Source organism: Strongylocentrotus purpuratus, unplaced genomic scaffold (assembly GCF_000002235.5).
Source record: "Strongylocentrotus purpuratus isolate Spur 01 unplaced genomic scaffold, Spur_5.0 spur5_scaffold_12, whole genome shotgun sequence".
In the NCBI taxonomy this organism is placed as follows: domain Eukaryota; kingdom Metazoa; phylum Echinodermata; class Echinoidea; order Camarodonta; family Strongylocentrotidae; genus Strongylocentrotus; species Strongylocentrotus purpuratus.
The window spans coordinates 13,391,494-13,406,311 of record NW_022145597.1 but is presented as its reverse complement, the minus strand read 5'-3'; the positions used below and the strand labels follow the sequence as shown (position 1 = coordinate 13,406,311).

The window sequence follows — 14,818 nt, the reverse complement described above, 5'->3', positions numbered from 1 at the left end:
ACCATTGAAAATGGTGGACGCACACACAAAATATTAATTTTAAAAAAAAAGAAAAAAAAAAATTAATTTTTTTTTTTTTTTTTTAAATCTTTTTTTTTTTTTTTTTTTTGAAAATCGTATTTTATTCAGGAAAATCGTACTGTCGTATTTGCTTCTAAAAATCGTACTAAATACGACTAAATCGTACTGGTTGGCAGGTCTGGAATAGGTCAGAGTCAAAATGTGGCTCAGAGGTTTAAAAAAAAAAAAAAAAAAAAAAAAAAGTCATGGTCTTCATTGTAAATGCATCTCCATATGAATGCAGGGGAGGATATACAGTCCATGTGTGTAGTGATGGTTATTTTACCTGACTACTAAGAAAGCATAAATACTTGTTAGAAAGCAACCAGGGGACTGACAGCTTTAGGTCCTCTCCAAGAGACTTGGTAATGAGGATTAATGCCTTACCAATGTGCACTAGCGCATTGTCTGGGTTTCGAACCCGGGTCGCCGGATTACGAGACCACTGCTCTACCACCTGAGCTATCACGCCTCCTCATGTAGAATTAATAATGACTGCTGACTTAGGGCGTCTCCCCCCCCCCCCCCCCCCCCCACCCACATGCAATATCTGTCAGTTTTTAAGTGAGCTAAAACCCATATTGGGCACATGTTTTTGCACGCCTGCAACCCTCTCTCAATAGACATTTACCCTCAGGCTGCCAGCAGGTTTTCACAATAGAAGATCGAGACCAAGGAGGGATTTCCCAACATTCATTCAGTTCTGCTTGATGGGAGGGGGGGGGGGGGTGGGGTTGCATGCAGGGAAACTTTCACCACTTCATCCTCACGCACGAGTGAAAACAATGTCATGGAATATTCCATTGTTCTGAACTTATCTATGATTGAGGGGGAGGACACTTTGCTATCGTTACGCAAGTGGATAACTGACTGACAGACATATTGTTCAGTAATTACCCTGTGGGGGTGATGACTGATGTTGTAATAGCCTGATGTAATCTAAATTCATGATGTTATTATAATCTGAATTTATTTGATGTGAACAAATTATAAAAGGCAAGGCCAAGGTATTTGATCGTTTTTGTATTTTATTGTCAAGTAACATACGTAAACAATTGACATCAAATGTATAATTTTCTACTCCTGGATAGGCAGGCACTGTTTAAGATGAATACATGGGGGGAGGGGGGCTTGAGCCCCCAAAGCTCCCCTCTAGAACTGGTGGCGGTGCAACCATCATATACCGGTATACTCAAATCTTAGCTGTGGTTGGTATAGGATGAAATAACTTGGACATGTCAAAAAAGATATTAAAGTTTGTTCCAAACCTGCTATTGTATACTAACAAATAGAATGACAGAGGCCTCTAGAATTCAAATCTTCAAAACATACATGTAGTGATATATATGTAAGCCTTTGTAATTTCATGTAATACTCAATATATTTGGGAACTTCCTACTACTTCTACTAGTACAGTTACTAATAACTATATATTTATATAATATTGACTGGCCTTGAGGGGTATATCAGAAATATTGACCAAGCTCAGATCATATTGCCCCGAGTCGAAAGACGAGGGCAATATGGTCTTAGCGCGGTCAATATTTCTGATATCCCCCGAAAGTAAAGCCAGTCAATATTTGTATTGTTATCCAAATCAGACATCTAGAGCAAATACAGAAATCCACAATGACAATCTCAAGAACTGAACAAACTTTGTCAAACCAGCACTGTGCATCTAGTGCTTGACACAATTTTCGATACACTGCAAACAGTGTGCATTTGGCGTGATTATTACGTCACAATAGAGTGCGCGCAAAGTGCTCAGGTTCTCGTACGCATAATAGATGCGCAATGAAAATGACAAGTGGAAAATACCAAGGTATATTTTCACTCGTCTCTACACGCAAAGTCAATACGCGCAGGGAGACCAAGGAAAATACAAAGAATATACCCCTCCGTTCCCACTACTAGTGAAAACTAGGGCAATACGGTTTTGTAAATGACTAGCTCAGATGTCTGATACGGGTAATAATTACTAATATATAATATAGAATAACAATAATAATATCACTAATATGATTATTATTGTTAATATTATAATCAATTCATATTCAACCAAGCATATAACAAAAAAGTTTGGTCTGCACATTTGAAGGAGACTACTTTTTATAATGCTGGGGAAAAATATTCCAAATTTGCAAAGCAACATTAGACCTGGGTACAACATCACGCAGGTGGGCCAAGGTCAAAGGTCACAGAGGGTATATGTTTTAGGAAACCTACCTGGAAAATAAAATGGCATCTGGCTTAGAATCAGTTGACAAATAGAACAAACATGGGAGGAATAACACATTCCAACACATTCATCGTTGTAGTGTAAGGAAAGTAACGAAAGTATAAAAAGAAGTCCTCGCGGCCTATACCTATAATGATCTAAAACGTGAACTTGAGGAAACATAACCAGTGAATAGATAACTTGTAAGACAAAATTAAAGCTTTCTTATCTCTGAATAAGAAATGTACTGATCCCCTAACATTTCCCATAATTAAAACAAAATTTAAAGATTTACTTTTCCTTTGGACACACCTGTATAAAATTGTCCTTTACATTTCAATAAGTTACAGTAATGGAGACTGTGCACATAGTCCTTGAGAATTTAAAGACATGTTTTACATTCCCACAGCAGAAAAAGTGATACCCCCACCCCCCTCCCCTTTCCCAATGGATAGAGAAAAGTGAGGGGAAGACACCATCAACTGGCTACTTTGCTTTGGTACTCATCACTCTTTCATGAAATTATGCACAATTTTAAAATTCCATTTCTTTCTTATTTTTCATCTGCTTTTGATGAAACTTAACAGTTTTGGTTGTTTAATTTTTGCTTACAAAAAAGTGTCCATAATTAAGAGCTCGCAATCTCAAGAGATGGGTGGAATATTAAAAAACAAGGGGAGGGTGTGGTCATATCAGTTACTAATCACTTTTTCTGGAGATCCCCCTCCCATCCCCTTCCACTCCCTTCTTCTTTGTCTTCTTCATTTTTTCCACCATTTGATATGCCCCAAACCACTGCTAAGTGCTATATGAGCAACAGGTAAACATTATTGCAACCTATTATTCAGCTGCTTCAGACTGTGACCAAAGTTTCACCCAATTGCTTTGAAACAATGCACATACTCCACTCTAAGATGATATAGATTACACACCGGTCTTCATGAATACTCCATTAGGCCTGTCCTCATCAGCTCGAGATATATCCAGCTATTTCAACTATCCCGATCACAAATTATCCAGTTAGTTTGCGTCTTCATCAGGCTTAAGTTGCAATTAGCGGGATATTTGGTCGGGATAATCATCCCAAGATATCTTGGGATAGTTTGCAAAATATCCCGCTATTTGTCAGGTGCGTCTTCACCAGCCCGAAGTCTCGCACTATGCGCAAACGCTGTAAGCAAAATATCACGAGCTAATTTCTCAAGGTCGAATTTCAAGTTTCGAGGTCGAATCTCGAGCTGATGAAAACGCGATTTGTAGCAGATTTGTAACTATTTGGCAATCTCGAGCTGATGAGGACATACCTATTATTGACTGGAGCGAGTGGAGCATGGTTTTTCATGGGGGGTTAGGTGTCCTTGTGCTAGGGGTAACGCAACCCTGAAAATCAATAGGACAGTGTTTCCTTGTTCCATGCACTTTAGTTTGAAACAAAAGGCGGATCAATTCCTGTAGAGTAAATCCTCCGTTAATGAAATTCAGGCCAGACAGTCGAGCTTTTTGTAGGAGTAACGATTGCGTGCACTCATAGCATGCATGCCTCAATACCTTTTCCTTGTATTGTATCCCTTTTCTACACTGCCTCCCAACATATATACAAGCAAGCTATTTGGATGACCTTTAAAAGTTCACTTTTTTAAAACAATACACTGTATCAAGACATGTTTTTCATTAAAATATGAGGATATTTCATGACAATGAATTTTCAACGAGATTTGGATAAGTTTGTGTGTCTTACCCCAGCTACAACACATAGATTTTCATTTTGGCACACACTTAAGAATGTAATACATATCGTATCCTGACCTCTACTTGTGTGTGTTAATTCACCTCTAACAAAAATTGAAGGACAATCGCTATTAAACTATTACAACACCACAAACTATGTGACAATAGCAGAGTCACTAAAGTAATAAACTTGATTCATTTTCAAAAGAGAAGGATAACATGGAGGCCACAAATAAAACAAAACCATAACCCAATATTACCGGTATGTACTTTTGATGAAAACAACGCCTGAAGCGATCGTCGCCAGAGCAAAATAAAATAATATTCTGGGTATAACACTTATATAAAACATATATAATGCTATCACCCCAGTCGTAGGATTCAGGCAAGCCTGCACACAATTTATATACATTCTCCCCTCCCTGGGGAGGATTCTGGTCAGGAGCTATTTTGCAGATGCTCACAATGCTAAGCAAACTATACAATGCATCCTACTGGTAACCCATTTAATATCAGGATGGAGAGAGGTAAATGTGGATTAACGCCTTGCTAAAGGACGTTCTAAAAGGACCGTTGGTGCCTGGCTAAGATTTGAACCCTCGACCCTTGGAGTTACTTCTACCAGTGTCGGCTCACTGCCTCAGAAGTTTCTCAGAAGCCCGATACATGACGTTGGTTGGCTTAAACTCTGTATGAAAGGCTTTCAAGGAAGCTTAGTACCAATGGTAGCATTAATCCTATCAAAGATCACAGCTCATTGGATACACTTCATTAAATGTCATCGCTGATTACCCAGCTTTGTATACTTCTGACCAGGTTACTATGCGACACTCGATACACTTCAGTTGAAATCCTATCGCAAATTGTAGAATACATGTGTAATTTCAAATGGTAGTGGTTATTTTACCTGACTGCTAAGAAAGCATAAATGCTTGTAAGTAAGCAACCAGACAGCCGACGCCTTTATGTCCTCTCCGAGGGACCTGTACCTGGTAATGAGAATTAATTCCTTACCAAAGGGCACTAGTGCATTGCGTTGGTTTCGAACCCGGGTCACCAGATTACGAGACCACTGCTCTACCGACTGAGCTATCCAACCTAAAGTTAACAACTGAATTTTCCATACCCTCGCCTTACTAAATTTTGTAATTTTGTAAAGTTCATATATGTGAAAAATAGATTTGTCCCGATTTGCGTTTCTTGAGAATGTCACATATCAAAGCTTACATCTACAAGTATTCTACAAGGGCCCTAAATTTAAACAATTCACTTTTCATTCTTGAATTACAAAAACACACACAAAAAACACATCAAAATTACAAATACAATTTAAACAATAAAACCATAGGCATATGAACCAGGGGGGGGGGATTTTTAAAGTTCAATTATTCAGGCAGCAGTGTGATGATATCCGGGCAGTAGGCCGGGTGCCCGATTCTACATACCGGGAGCAAGATAAGTCTCATATTCAGGTAGGAGACCTTGGCCAAATGTGTATAAATCTGTAATGTGTATGGGAAAGATAGAGTTTTATATTATATTCTCATTTTCAATTTGATTATGGCATTCCATCACACGTCCAAAGTTGTCAAATTATACTTGTAGATCAGAAAGAAGGAATACATGGATATTTGAAGCTAGGCCTTATTGGTATTCAAATCCATCACAATTGTACTCTATCTAATTACTTGAGCCTTGCATTTAAAAAAGACATTAGTCACTTAATCAGGGACAATCTGTCTTTTCTTAATCTTTTGAGCTTTAGGTAATGATCTGTTAAATCCTTTTTTTATTGAATTCTATCGGTATTCATCTAAAATGAAAGGATTGTATGAATGAACAGAATGTACCCCTATTTCATGACCTCAAATAACATTTGAATACCAGTGGTGGATCAGGGGGCACAGGGACACCCCCCCCCCCCCCCCCAAAAAAAAATAAATAAATAAATAAATAAATAAATAAATAAATAAATAAAAATATAAATAAATAAATAAAATAAAAAAATAATAATAATAACAACATTAACAAAATGAAAACAAAATATAGAAATAAGGAGAGGAGGATGAGGACATTGTTTGTTATGTTTAATGGTCATTGGTCGGAGATTTAGCCAAAATGGTACACAAATCTGATGACCCTTTTTGCTTGAACCTGTGCACCCCCTCCCCCCCCCCCCCCCCCCCCCAAGAATCCTCAAACCACTCTCAACGCATCTAATGTTTTGTCTACTGACCATGAAATCTCTTACTTCTTCGTCATTAAATGTTTACTCTGATGTTACGGTAAATTAAAGCTTTCACAAAAGGCCTGGCACATTAACGCAGTAAGATTGATACAACAAAGCCGGTGGGTCCTTCAACAGAAACCTAAAATCTGCTCTCCTGTCAAAACACCTCTTAAAGTGCCTTTGTGGGAAGGTAATAAACTCTCCGATGAAGGGATGTAATAAGAGAAAATTTAAAGTGAAATCCCACTTGAAGACCAAACAACTCTAAAAGACGGAAGAAAAATGCGAGAAACAGATTGGTGAAAGTTTTAAAGAAACTGGGAAAAAACGAAAAGGTTATGAATTTTGTAAAGTTTGTAATCACTTTGGCCCGAATTCACAAAGGAGGTTTATCGACAAACTTTAGTTTTTGTACATCATATGACGCGTTTTTACGCATTTTTTACAAACCTGGTTTGTAAAGAACAAAAGGAGGTTTGGCGAAACAAAAGGAGGTTTGTCGACAAACCTTGGTTTGTCGACAAACCTCCTTTGTGAATTCGGACCTATAAGTATGGGAGCTTTTCCATTTGTTCTAATGACTTGGCAGTAACTGTTCTTTTCAAACTTTTACCATTCTGTTTATCTTATTTTTCTGTTTTCATACAAATGAAATTATTACAAGGGTTGGATGGCCCTTTAAGATGTTCAATGACCATTTAAAGTTTGATTCTGATACGGTAAAGGGTTGATAGAATTTAAGACATGTTTGGAATGAAAGAAGTAAACCCACTTGAGACAACTAACATACATAGATTTCAGGTGGATTAAGCATCATGTTTAAAAGAGTTTTTTTTCTTGTTAGAAAGGGGTGCTTTGGGTTTGATTTCAATGGCTGGTATGGATTTGTGTCATAAAATTCACCACTTCGCCACAATTACCGCAAAAGTCACAAGAACCACAACATTTCTGACAGATTCCTTGGTAGTACTCTCAGAGGAGACTTGTGGAAAAGCTCAGTAACATTACAGGGTATTTACACCATTTAGAAGAACTTAGTTCACAAAGAAACGTGAAATCAAAGAAATTGCCATAATTATAGTGAAAGAGATTTGCACACGGGACGGGGTTACATCAGCGTTGTATGAAACACTCTCCTGTGTTGAGTGCCCTTCGGTCAATTTCCTTCACTAGCTGAATTCTTTACTGCATCCATGGACTCAACACGGTACCTAACCCTAACCCTAAACCTAACATAAAGCAGATTGCAACCCCAACCCCAACATAAAACAAATTTTGCAACCCTAACCCTAAAGCTTTAAGCAGGCTCACTACTATCAGGCACCCAGAAAACATGGCCGCCCGTATATAAACCGATGGAGCTCCAGATCCCAGATTCCAAAATCGTTACAGGCTTGCAGACCTTAAAATCCTCAATCTGGGCTCCCTTCATTAACAAAAAAAAACGCGTTAGTGTTGGGCCCTGGCTATAGGAAAAATACTTTTGCTTTATCTCTTGTCGTCAATCTCAAATGACATAAAATGGAAATGCTTTAATAATATCACAGAAAACAGCGACAGTTGTTTGACAACATGTCATGAATTGGTGGGACTATCAATTCCTGAAATGGAAAACAAATTACCCATCATGTCAACAAGTATGCAAGCAATCCAAACAAAATTGCGAACAAACAAACATACAAGCGTTTCCATGAACGGTACAAAATTCGATACAAGGAGACAGCATTGATATACTCTAAGGGGAATTGGAATCAGAGGCTGAGCGCTAACCACCCATTCAGAACATCACAATTCATGGTATAGTTATACAAACATCAAAGAGCGACGTGTAAAGGATAAGTAATTAATGTCGTCTAGTCCGAATGTCCTTTGACAATGTATTGTGTAGTGAGGCACATGTTTGAGTATCATTTGGATCATAAACTAAATAAAGACGTTTCCGTCTGAACCTTGTTTCGAATGAAAATTGTATAACTGGGAGGGGCTTATCTTGAGCGTGGGCTGATGTTTGGCTAGCCGTCATTTTCAACCGACATCTTTCTTTAAACCAGCCTGTCTTCAGAATGTTTCTTTATACAATGCTGTTAACCAGTCTATATGCCTCTTTAGCCATAAGATGATTCTTTATACGACGTTTCTTAAAACGACTTTGGTACAAATTTCTTCCAGTCTGAATGGGCCGTAGGAATGCTTGTAAAGCATTGTGAGGTCAGCGACAGCAAGTATAACTGGACCGAAACAACTGGTCAGCAAATCCACAACAACTGGTCCTGGAATTCTCAAATAAGTAAACAAGATATGTAGTCACAAGAGGGTCATAATCTTGTAATATGCGTTCAAGGAGCTATTCAACAGCCAAAGAAAAGAGGGGGGGGGGAAAAGACTGAAACTCGGACATAATACAACGAAGGTCTGCAAAGTGATGCTTTTTTTTCTTTTGTCCACTTACAAATGGTCTCCGTAAGTTTTTAACAGAATGGCACATTTTTGGATTGATTCGAGAATAAAAAGAGTAGGTTTTAAAAAATAACTTTCATTTACACCCATTGACGACAATTTCACAATCCTTTAGATCACATAGAAAATTAACACATCATTAAATTGGTAATATGTCCCATTTGCAGCCAACATCAAATTCTGTAGAACTTTGCAGGAACTATGAATATGTCACATATGTCCTATCTGTGAAATTTAAATGTTAGCAGTATCCTAATATTCAAATTATGCAATTAATACTTTCTAGACCTCACTGTCAGACACTAATGAGTGACTGACTGACTTTTTGATTTCTTTGGTAATAACATACAGGGTATGAGCGGTCTACATCAATAACCTACTTCTTGTAATGGCCGAAATTAAACTGCTTGAATCTTTGCGCAGCACAAAATCAGACCATTACTAAATGGATTGCAATCACTAGAGTCGATTTGACAACTTATGGTCCTTATATTCCCACTAAAAGCCATTTTCATGCCTGTTCGTTTTGAGGTAAGTTCTAAATTAAGTATTATCTTTCAAATACAGTTGGAATTTAACCTTTTCATTTTTCAGGCTTGCAAATGAGATAAAGTACTTTTTGAAAGAGTGTTCTTACTTTGGTTTTGATCCTATTGACTGAGGCCAGTCAATCTTACAGGCTAAGATCTTCTCATAGATGCCAAATGGATTCTCATCGTAGAAAGGTGGGTACCTGCAGCAGGAGATAAACAAAAGGAGGGATTACAGGTAACAACTTAATTATTCATAGCCTTATTATAGTTTTATAATTTTTTCAAGTATTTGAAAATTACTGAAAAAAAATTCACGATTTATGTTTCGGGAGAATGTGACACATTAAAACTTTAGAGGTACGTTTAGAACACTAAAGACAACTTGCGAAAATTAATTTCACGCTGCCCTCTCATGAGCTTGGCACTATCAGTCTCCTGGTGCACACGGGCCCCAAAGTTCTTATCTCAAGCCTCTAAATTTATTTTTAAAATTACTTTAAATATTCAGCCCCTGTAAAAATAGGTGCATGGATAGTGTGCGCCTTGTTTGTGTCATTATTGGAAATGGAAAAAAAGAGACATCTAATACTTTTAACTGATGTTGTACAGGCAATGAAAGATCAATATTTAGATCCCTGTTTCTGCCAGGGTGACGTTGTGATTGGCTTCAAGCATGCCTAACTTTAAGCAAAGATTTCACCAAATAAAACGATATTCCGCCTGCCTAACAGACATGAATAAGTTGCTAGAACAGGGCGCTATATGACAAAAAGAATAATTTTGAAAAATCATGAAAATTTTGATTGATATCAACTTTTTATAATAAGATGGGGCCCAGATCGATAATAGACCTAACCAAATTTAGCTTACCCCGAAAGGCCCAGAAACGGTTGGATTGGAGTTGATTTGGAGTCAATTAGAAAGTGTAACTTAGGTATCAGTATTAATACCCATGGTCAATCGCAACGTCAGAGACACATCAGGCAATACCATCGGGACAAAAATACATTTGGATTTTCATACACTTCTATTTTGGAGGTGATAATGGCTGTACAATCCCTTGCAAGTCTGATAAATGCCATTCTCTCATCGCAGGTGAGAGAGGGACATTTGATATGCTGCCATGGCATTAGATATATCTCTACCACATGTGCATTTCACTATAGAATCAGTCTCAAAGTCTGAAAATGGAGAGTTTTAAATATAGTCATTGTTTTGTCCACTATGCTTATCTCACAATTTTGTCAGAAAAGAAATGGATTAAAAAATGAATGAAAAATAGGATAACTCCTGATGCATATCTTCATATTTCTTTTTTTTCAATATGAAGTTAAATTAAAATCCAATCAAGCTTTCAAGGGTTGACTCTTCTGAGGCATCTAATGCCCTAATCCTACTTAAAAATAATTTGTCTTCCTCACATCACTTGTAATCTTTACTTCATCTTTGTGATAGGCTACATAGCCACTCGAAGATTACCAGAAGAAGAAGAAGAAGAAGAAAAAGAAGAAGTAGAAGAAAATGAAGATAAAAACAGGCTTCTTTAAAGGAGTAATTGAGATTTTTTCTTTCTTTTCTAATTAATTTATATATACTGGTAACTGACAAATTTAGATCTTAAAGTATCTGCATGTATTATTAAAATAAAATAATGGATTACATCCCTGCCATGACAATAAGAGGCCTAATGAAGGAAGTACACCAAGCACAAATAATGTTGTAATATTGTTTATTTCTAATTTGATGTTTAAATTTACTTGAGTCATCAATTGAACAGAAAGAGGAAATTTAAATTTAAAACAAACAAACAAACAAACAAATACCATAAACAATGATGGACTTAAATACAATGAGTCAATGACCGAAACAGCAACAGACCCAATAACAAACAATCACCAGGGTAATCCTTTCCAAAGACAAACTACTTGAAGCTTTTCTCAAAACATATAATTTGCTGATTTTTATCAATTAATCATCATAAAAGGTCCACATCTTCATTAGATATCTCCATGGTGATAGATATTTTTGTCTGATCGTCATTCAGAGCCAGAAGGGTGTTGTTAACTGTGATAAAGTATGACAGTTAATGCCCTTCTGGCTCCAAACAGATGCTGCAATATCACTTTCAGCCATCTTCATCTTCTCTCTTTTCTCCTTCTTTCCCACTTTTCTCTCTTGCCTGAAATTCTCTTGTACTTTTGTCCCAAATCCTCACACCCTATCCCTACACCCTCTCCATCACTCTCTATCTTTCTCTCTCTCTCCAATCTCTCATCCTCTCTTTCTCTGTCCGTCTGTCTCTCTGTGTCTCTTTCTCTCTCTCCTTCTTTACCCCTCCCTCTCCCTCCTATCTCTCTCTTGCTCCCAGACAATTCTTGTCACTTTCTAACTTGATTATTTAAGTTATTATGGAGAAAATTGAATAACACAGGAAATGCTGGGAAATGCTGGGAAAGTTTACATTAGCTCCATTGGTTGACATACTGATGAGCAGAAATCATTAATTGAGTATCCTGTATGTCACAAATAAGGAGGAAAATACAACAAAGCTGCAAACAATGAAATATAATTAGTATACACACACTACAGTACAATATGCAATTTGTCAGCATTATATATCATATGTATTATGTATCAATGTAGGGATTCGTCTCGTCATATTATCAACGATATGTGAGACAAAATTTAACCAGGAAGTGCAAAAAAGAGAGATGATTATTTTGATATGCAGTACATCATACCATCTTTATGCCCTCACTTACGAGAATGACATGTCATTTATCATATGGACTTACAGCTGTCATTTTAGACCCGCCTTACCATCAGGCAGCCATGCACAATTAGAACCCTGAATAGCGTAATCTGTCCTCAATACATACAATGCAGCCATGTGGGGAATGGTGCCGGTCAAATTTTGAACTATTAAATCTGTTGGCACCGTTGTCAGAATGTGTTTCGTGTTTGTGACATCACCGAAATAGACAAGTGGGGCCCAGTAACATAAAAACCTGCTCACAATCAGTTGTGAAAATCTATTGTGTCGTCATCAAAGCATGCCTTAATGTTAATACCAGCGTTTCAATCAGCGTTTCAACTGCGTACTTGTACTGGATACAGTTTCGTGAAACGGTGCCCTATTTACTAATGTGTATTCAATATATGAACCCCTGGATACCAACCAGTTTATACACCTGTTACGCATCTCTATAGTTGGAATCCACTTTGCAGGCATTACTGCTATGTCAGGAAAGCCTACAGCAAGTTTTTTTAAAGTATGTATAGTATAGTAAATATAAATGTATAGCTCTCGATACCATACAAAATGGCTTTAAGTGTTGATGTTAGCAGACAGTTGCGGAGGCTTGTGATAGCAATATGTATGCTGAGTGCAAAAAAGGTGTGTGTATATAAAGTTCATATTCTTCTGGCTCGAGGCAGATTAATTTGATGATGATGATGAGGAGAGCATGTTTGAGTTGTGAATGACCTTTTGATACCATGCAACCACCTTTGAGCAACTGACAGACATGTATGCAGAGTCTTGTGACAGCCCCGGCCCCTCCCCCACTCAGTGTTATTTAGGGTACACATATGCATGTTCCCTCTTTTGAAAGCACCCCCCAATCTCCGGTGTTAAAGTCAATAGCGGGCAGGACTTTGTCGCGCGTAAAAAAGTACCCCTGTACCGGAGATTTCAGGAACACGCATGCGGTTCCTCTGACCCCGGAGTGGGGGGGGGGGGGGGGCTGGGGTGACAGCAATATGTATGTTGAGGGCAAAAAAGGTGTGTTTATAGAGTTAAAACCCTTCATGCACTCAGCAGACGAATTTGATGACGTAAGAGCATGTTTGAGTTGTGAATGACCTTTTGATACCACACAACCAGCTTTGAGCACTGATAGACATGTATGCAGAGTCTTGTGATGGTAATGTAAGCTGAGCGCAAAAAGGGTGTGTACCTACAGTTAATACCCTTCTGGCTCTAAGCAGATGATTTTGATGATGAGAGCATGTTTGAGTTGTGAACGGCCTTTCGATACCACACAACCACCTTCGAGCACTGACTGACATGTATACTGAGCGCAAAAGGGGTGTGTGCATATAGAGAAAGTATCCTTCTTGCTCTCAGCAGACGAATTTGATGACGTGAGAGCATGTTTGAGTTGTGAATGACCTTTCGATACCACGCAACCACCTTTGAGCACTGACTGACATGTATGCAGATTCTAATTGTGATAGTTATATGTATGCTGAGCGCAAAAAGGGTGTGTATATAAAGTTTAAACCCTTCTGGCATTCAGCAGACGAATTTGATGATGATGAGCATGTTTGAGTTGTAAATGACCTTTCGATACCACGCAACCACCTTCGAGCACTGACGGACATCTGTGTTATGTATGGATGGTGGTCCCAATATCTATGTTTAGTGCCAAAAGGGTGTTTGATGATGATGAGAGCATGTTTGAGTTGTAAGTGACCTTTTGATATCACGCAACCACCTTTGAGCACTGACGGACATCTGTGTTGTGTATGGGTGGTGATCGCAATCAGGGGAGTCTGTTTATTAGCCTAGTGGTTCCAAACATTTCAGATATTTCTTGGTTCACGTGTGATGTCTGAGTCAAGAGAGGGTAGTCTGTCCATACAGACCATTTTTCTGTCGTGTAGTCAGTTAGTCTGATGTGTTTAGGCTAGAGCTCACAAGTTAAGCGACCTCTGAAAGGTCATAAGCCCTCAGGAAGATTGTTTGTGTGGCATATGAAAAGTTATTACAACCATAATGAGATATCTACATGTATTCATGTGATTGTTTGCCGTCCATCACAAGCTCATTATTACGTGAGTGTCAACCCTGTTAGTGATTATTATACAAATATCAGCTGTTGACATTAAAGTCTGCCAACTTGAAATTTAGCTTGCAGTTTTAAACCTTGAGGTTATCTTGCAGTTAAAGACCTTGCAAAAAACACTCATGATTTTGTAAACTGAAAGTAAACTCAAAGTTTTACACCATGAGCGGTTTTTATCAATTTTAACAGGTGAATGAAGTAACATGGCACTTAAAAAAGATTTATGCATTATTAAATTTGTTTACATTACGAAATTGGTCTATTCGCTTCAATGTTTAGTCAGCTTGTAGTTGCAACTGCTTGCCTGGTTTATACTTTAAAACTTAGAGCTGTTTAACTTTAAACATGCATGTTGTTACTTGGTCGTTGTTTAAAACTTCAAGGATTTTACGAACCTAAAAGTTTAGAACAATGACAGGCCGTGCGAACATAGCTGTCGCAAAGGAGGCATGCTTCACGATCATTAGATTTCAAAAATGGCCGCCACATGAAACATGGAATGTACTTTGTCTGTCTGTGACACCAGTCTGTAGGTAGTCTGCTTGCACAGACTTTAATTTGACACTTGAAAACAATTCCATAAACTCTTGCGCAGAGCCTAGCCCTGTCGGTCTCTAGCTGTGTCTTGTACTAGAGTGAACCTGTACACAGAGACCCTCTGTCCATAAAGACCGCTTTTCTTGTCTTCCTGGAGCCTATTGTGTGCAGTAGACCATGCAGCTGGCATAGTCTCTTCGTTCAG

The 14,818-nt window shown here is 38.0% G+C and overlaps 1 protein-coding gene across 1 annotated transcript in view; it reads right to left on the bottom strand.

Annotated features, from left to right (window-relative positions):
* Positions 1 to 14,818, bottom strand: part of LOC583938 (cAMP-dependent protein kinase catalytic subunit PRKX) — a 68,927-nt gene that overhangs the window by 13,567 nt on the left and 40,542 nt on the right. Inside the window, exon 5 of the mRNA XM_011682744.2 lies at positions 9,331 to 9,426. Coding sequence (XP_011681046.1) covers positions 9,331 to 9,426 — 96 coding nt within the window. The remainder of the gene's footprint in view (positions 1 to 9,330; positions 9,427 to 14,818) is intronic.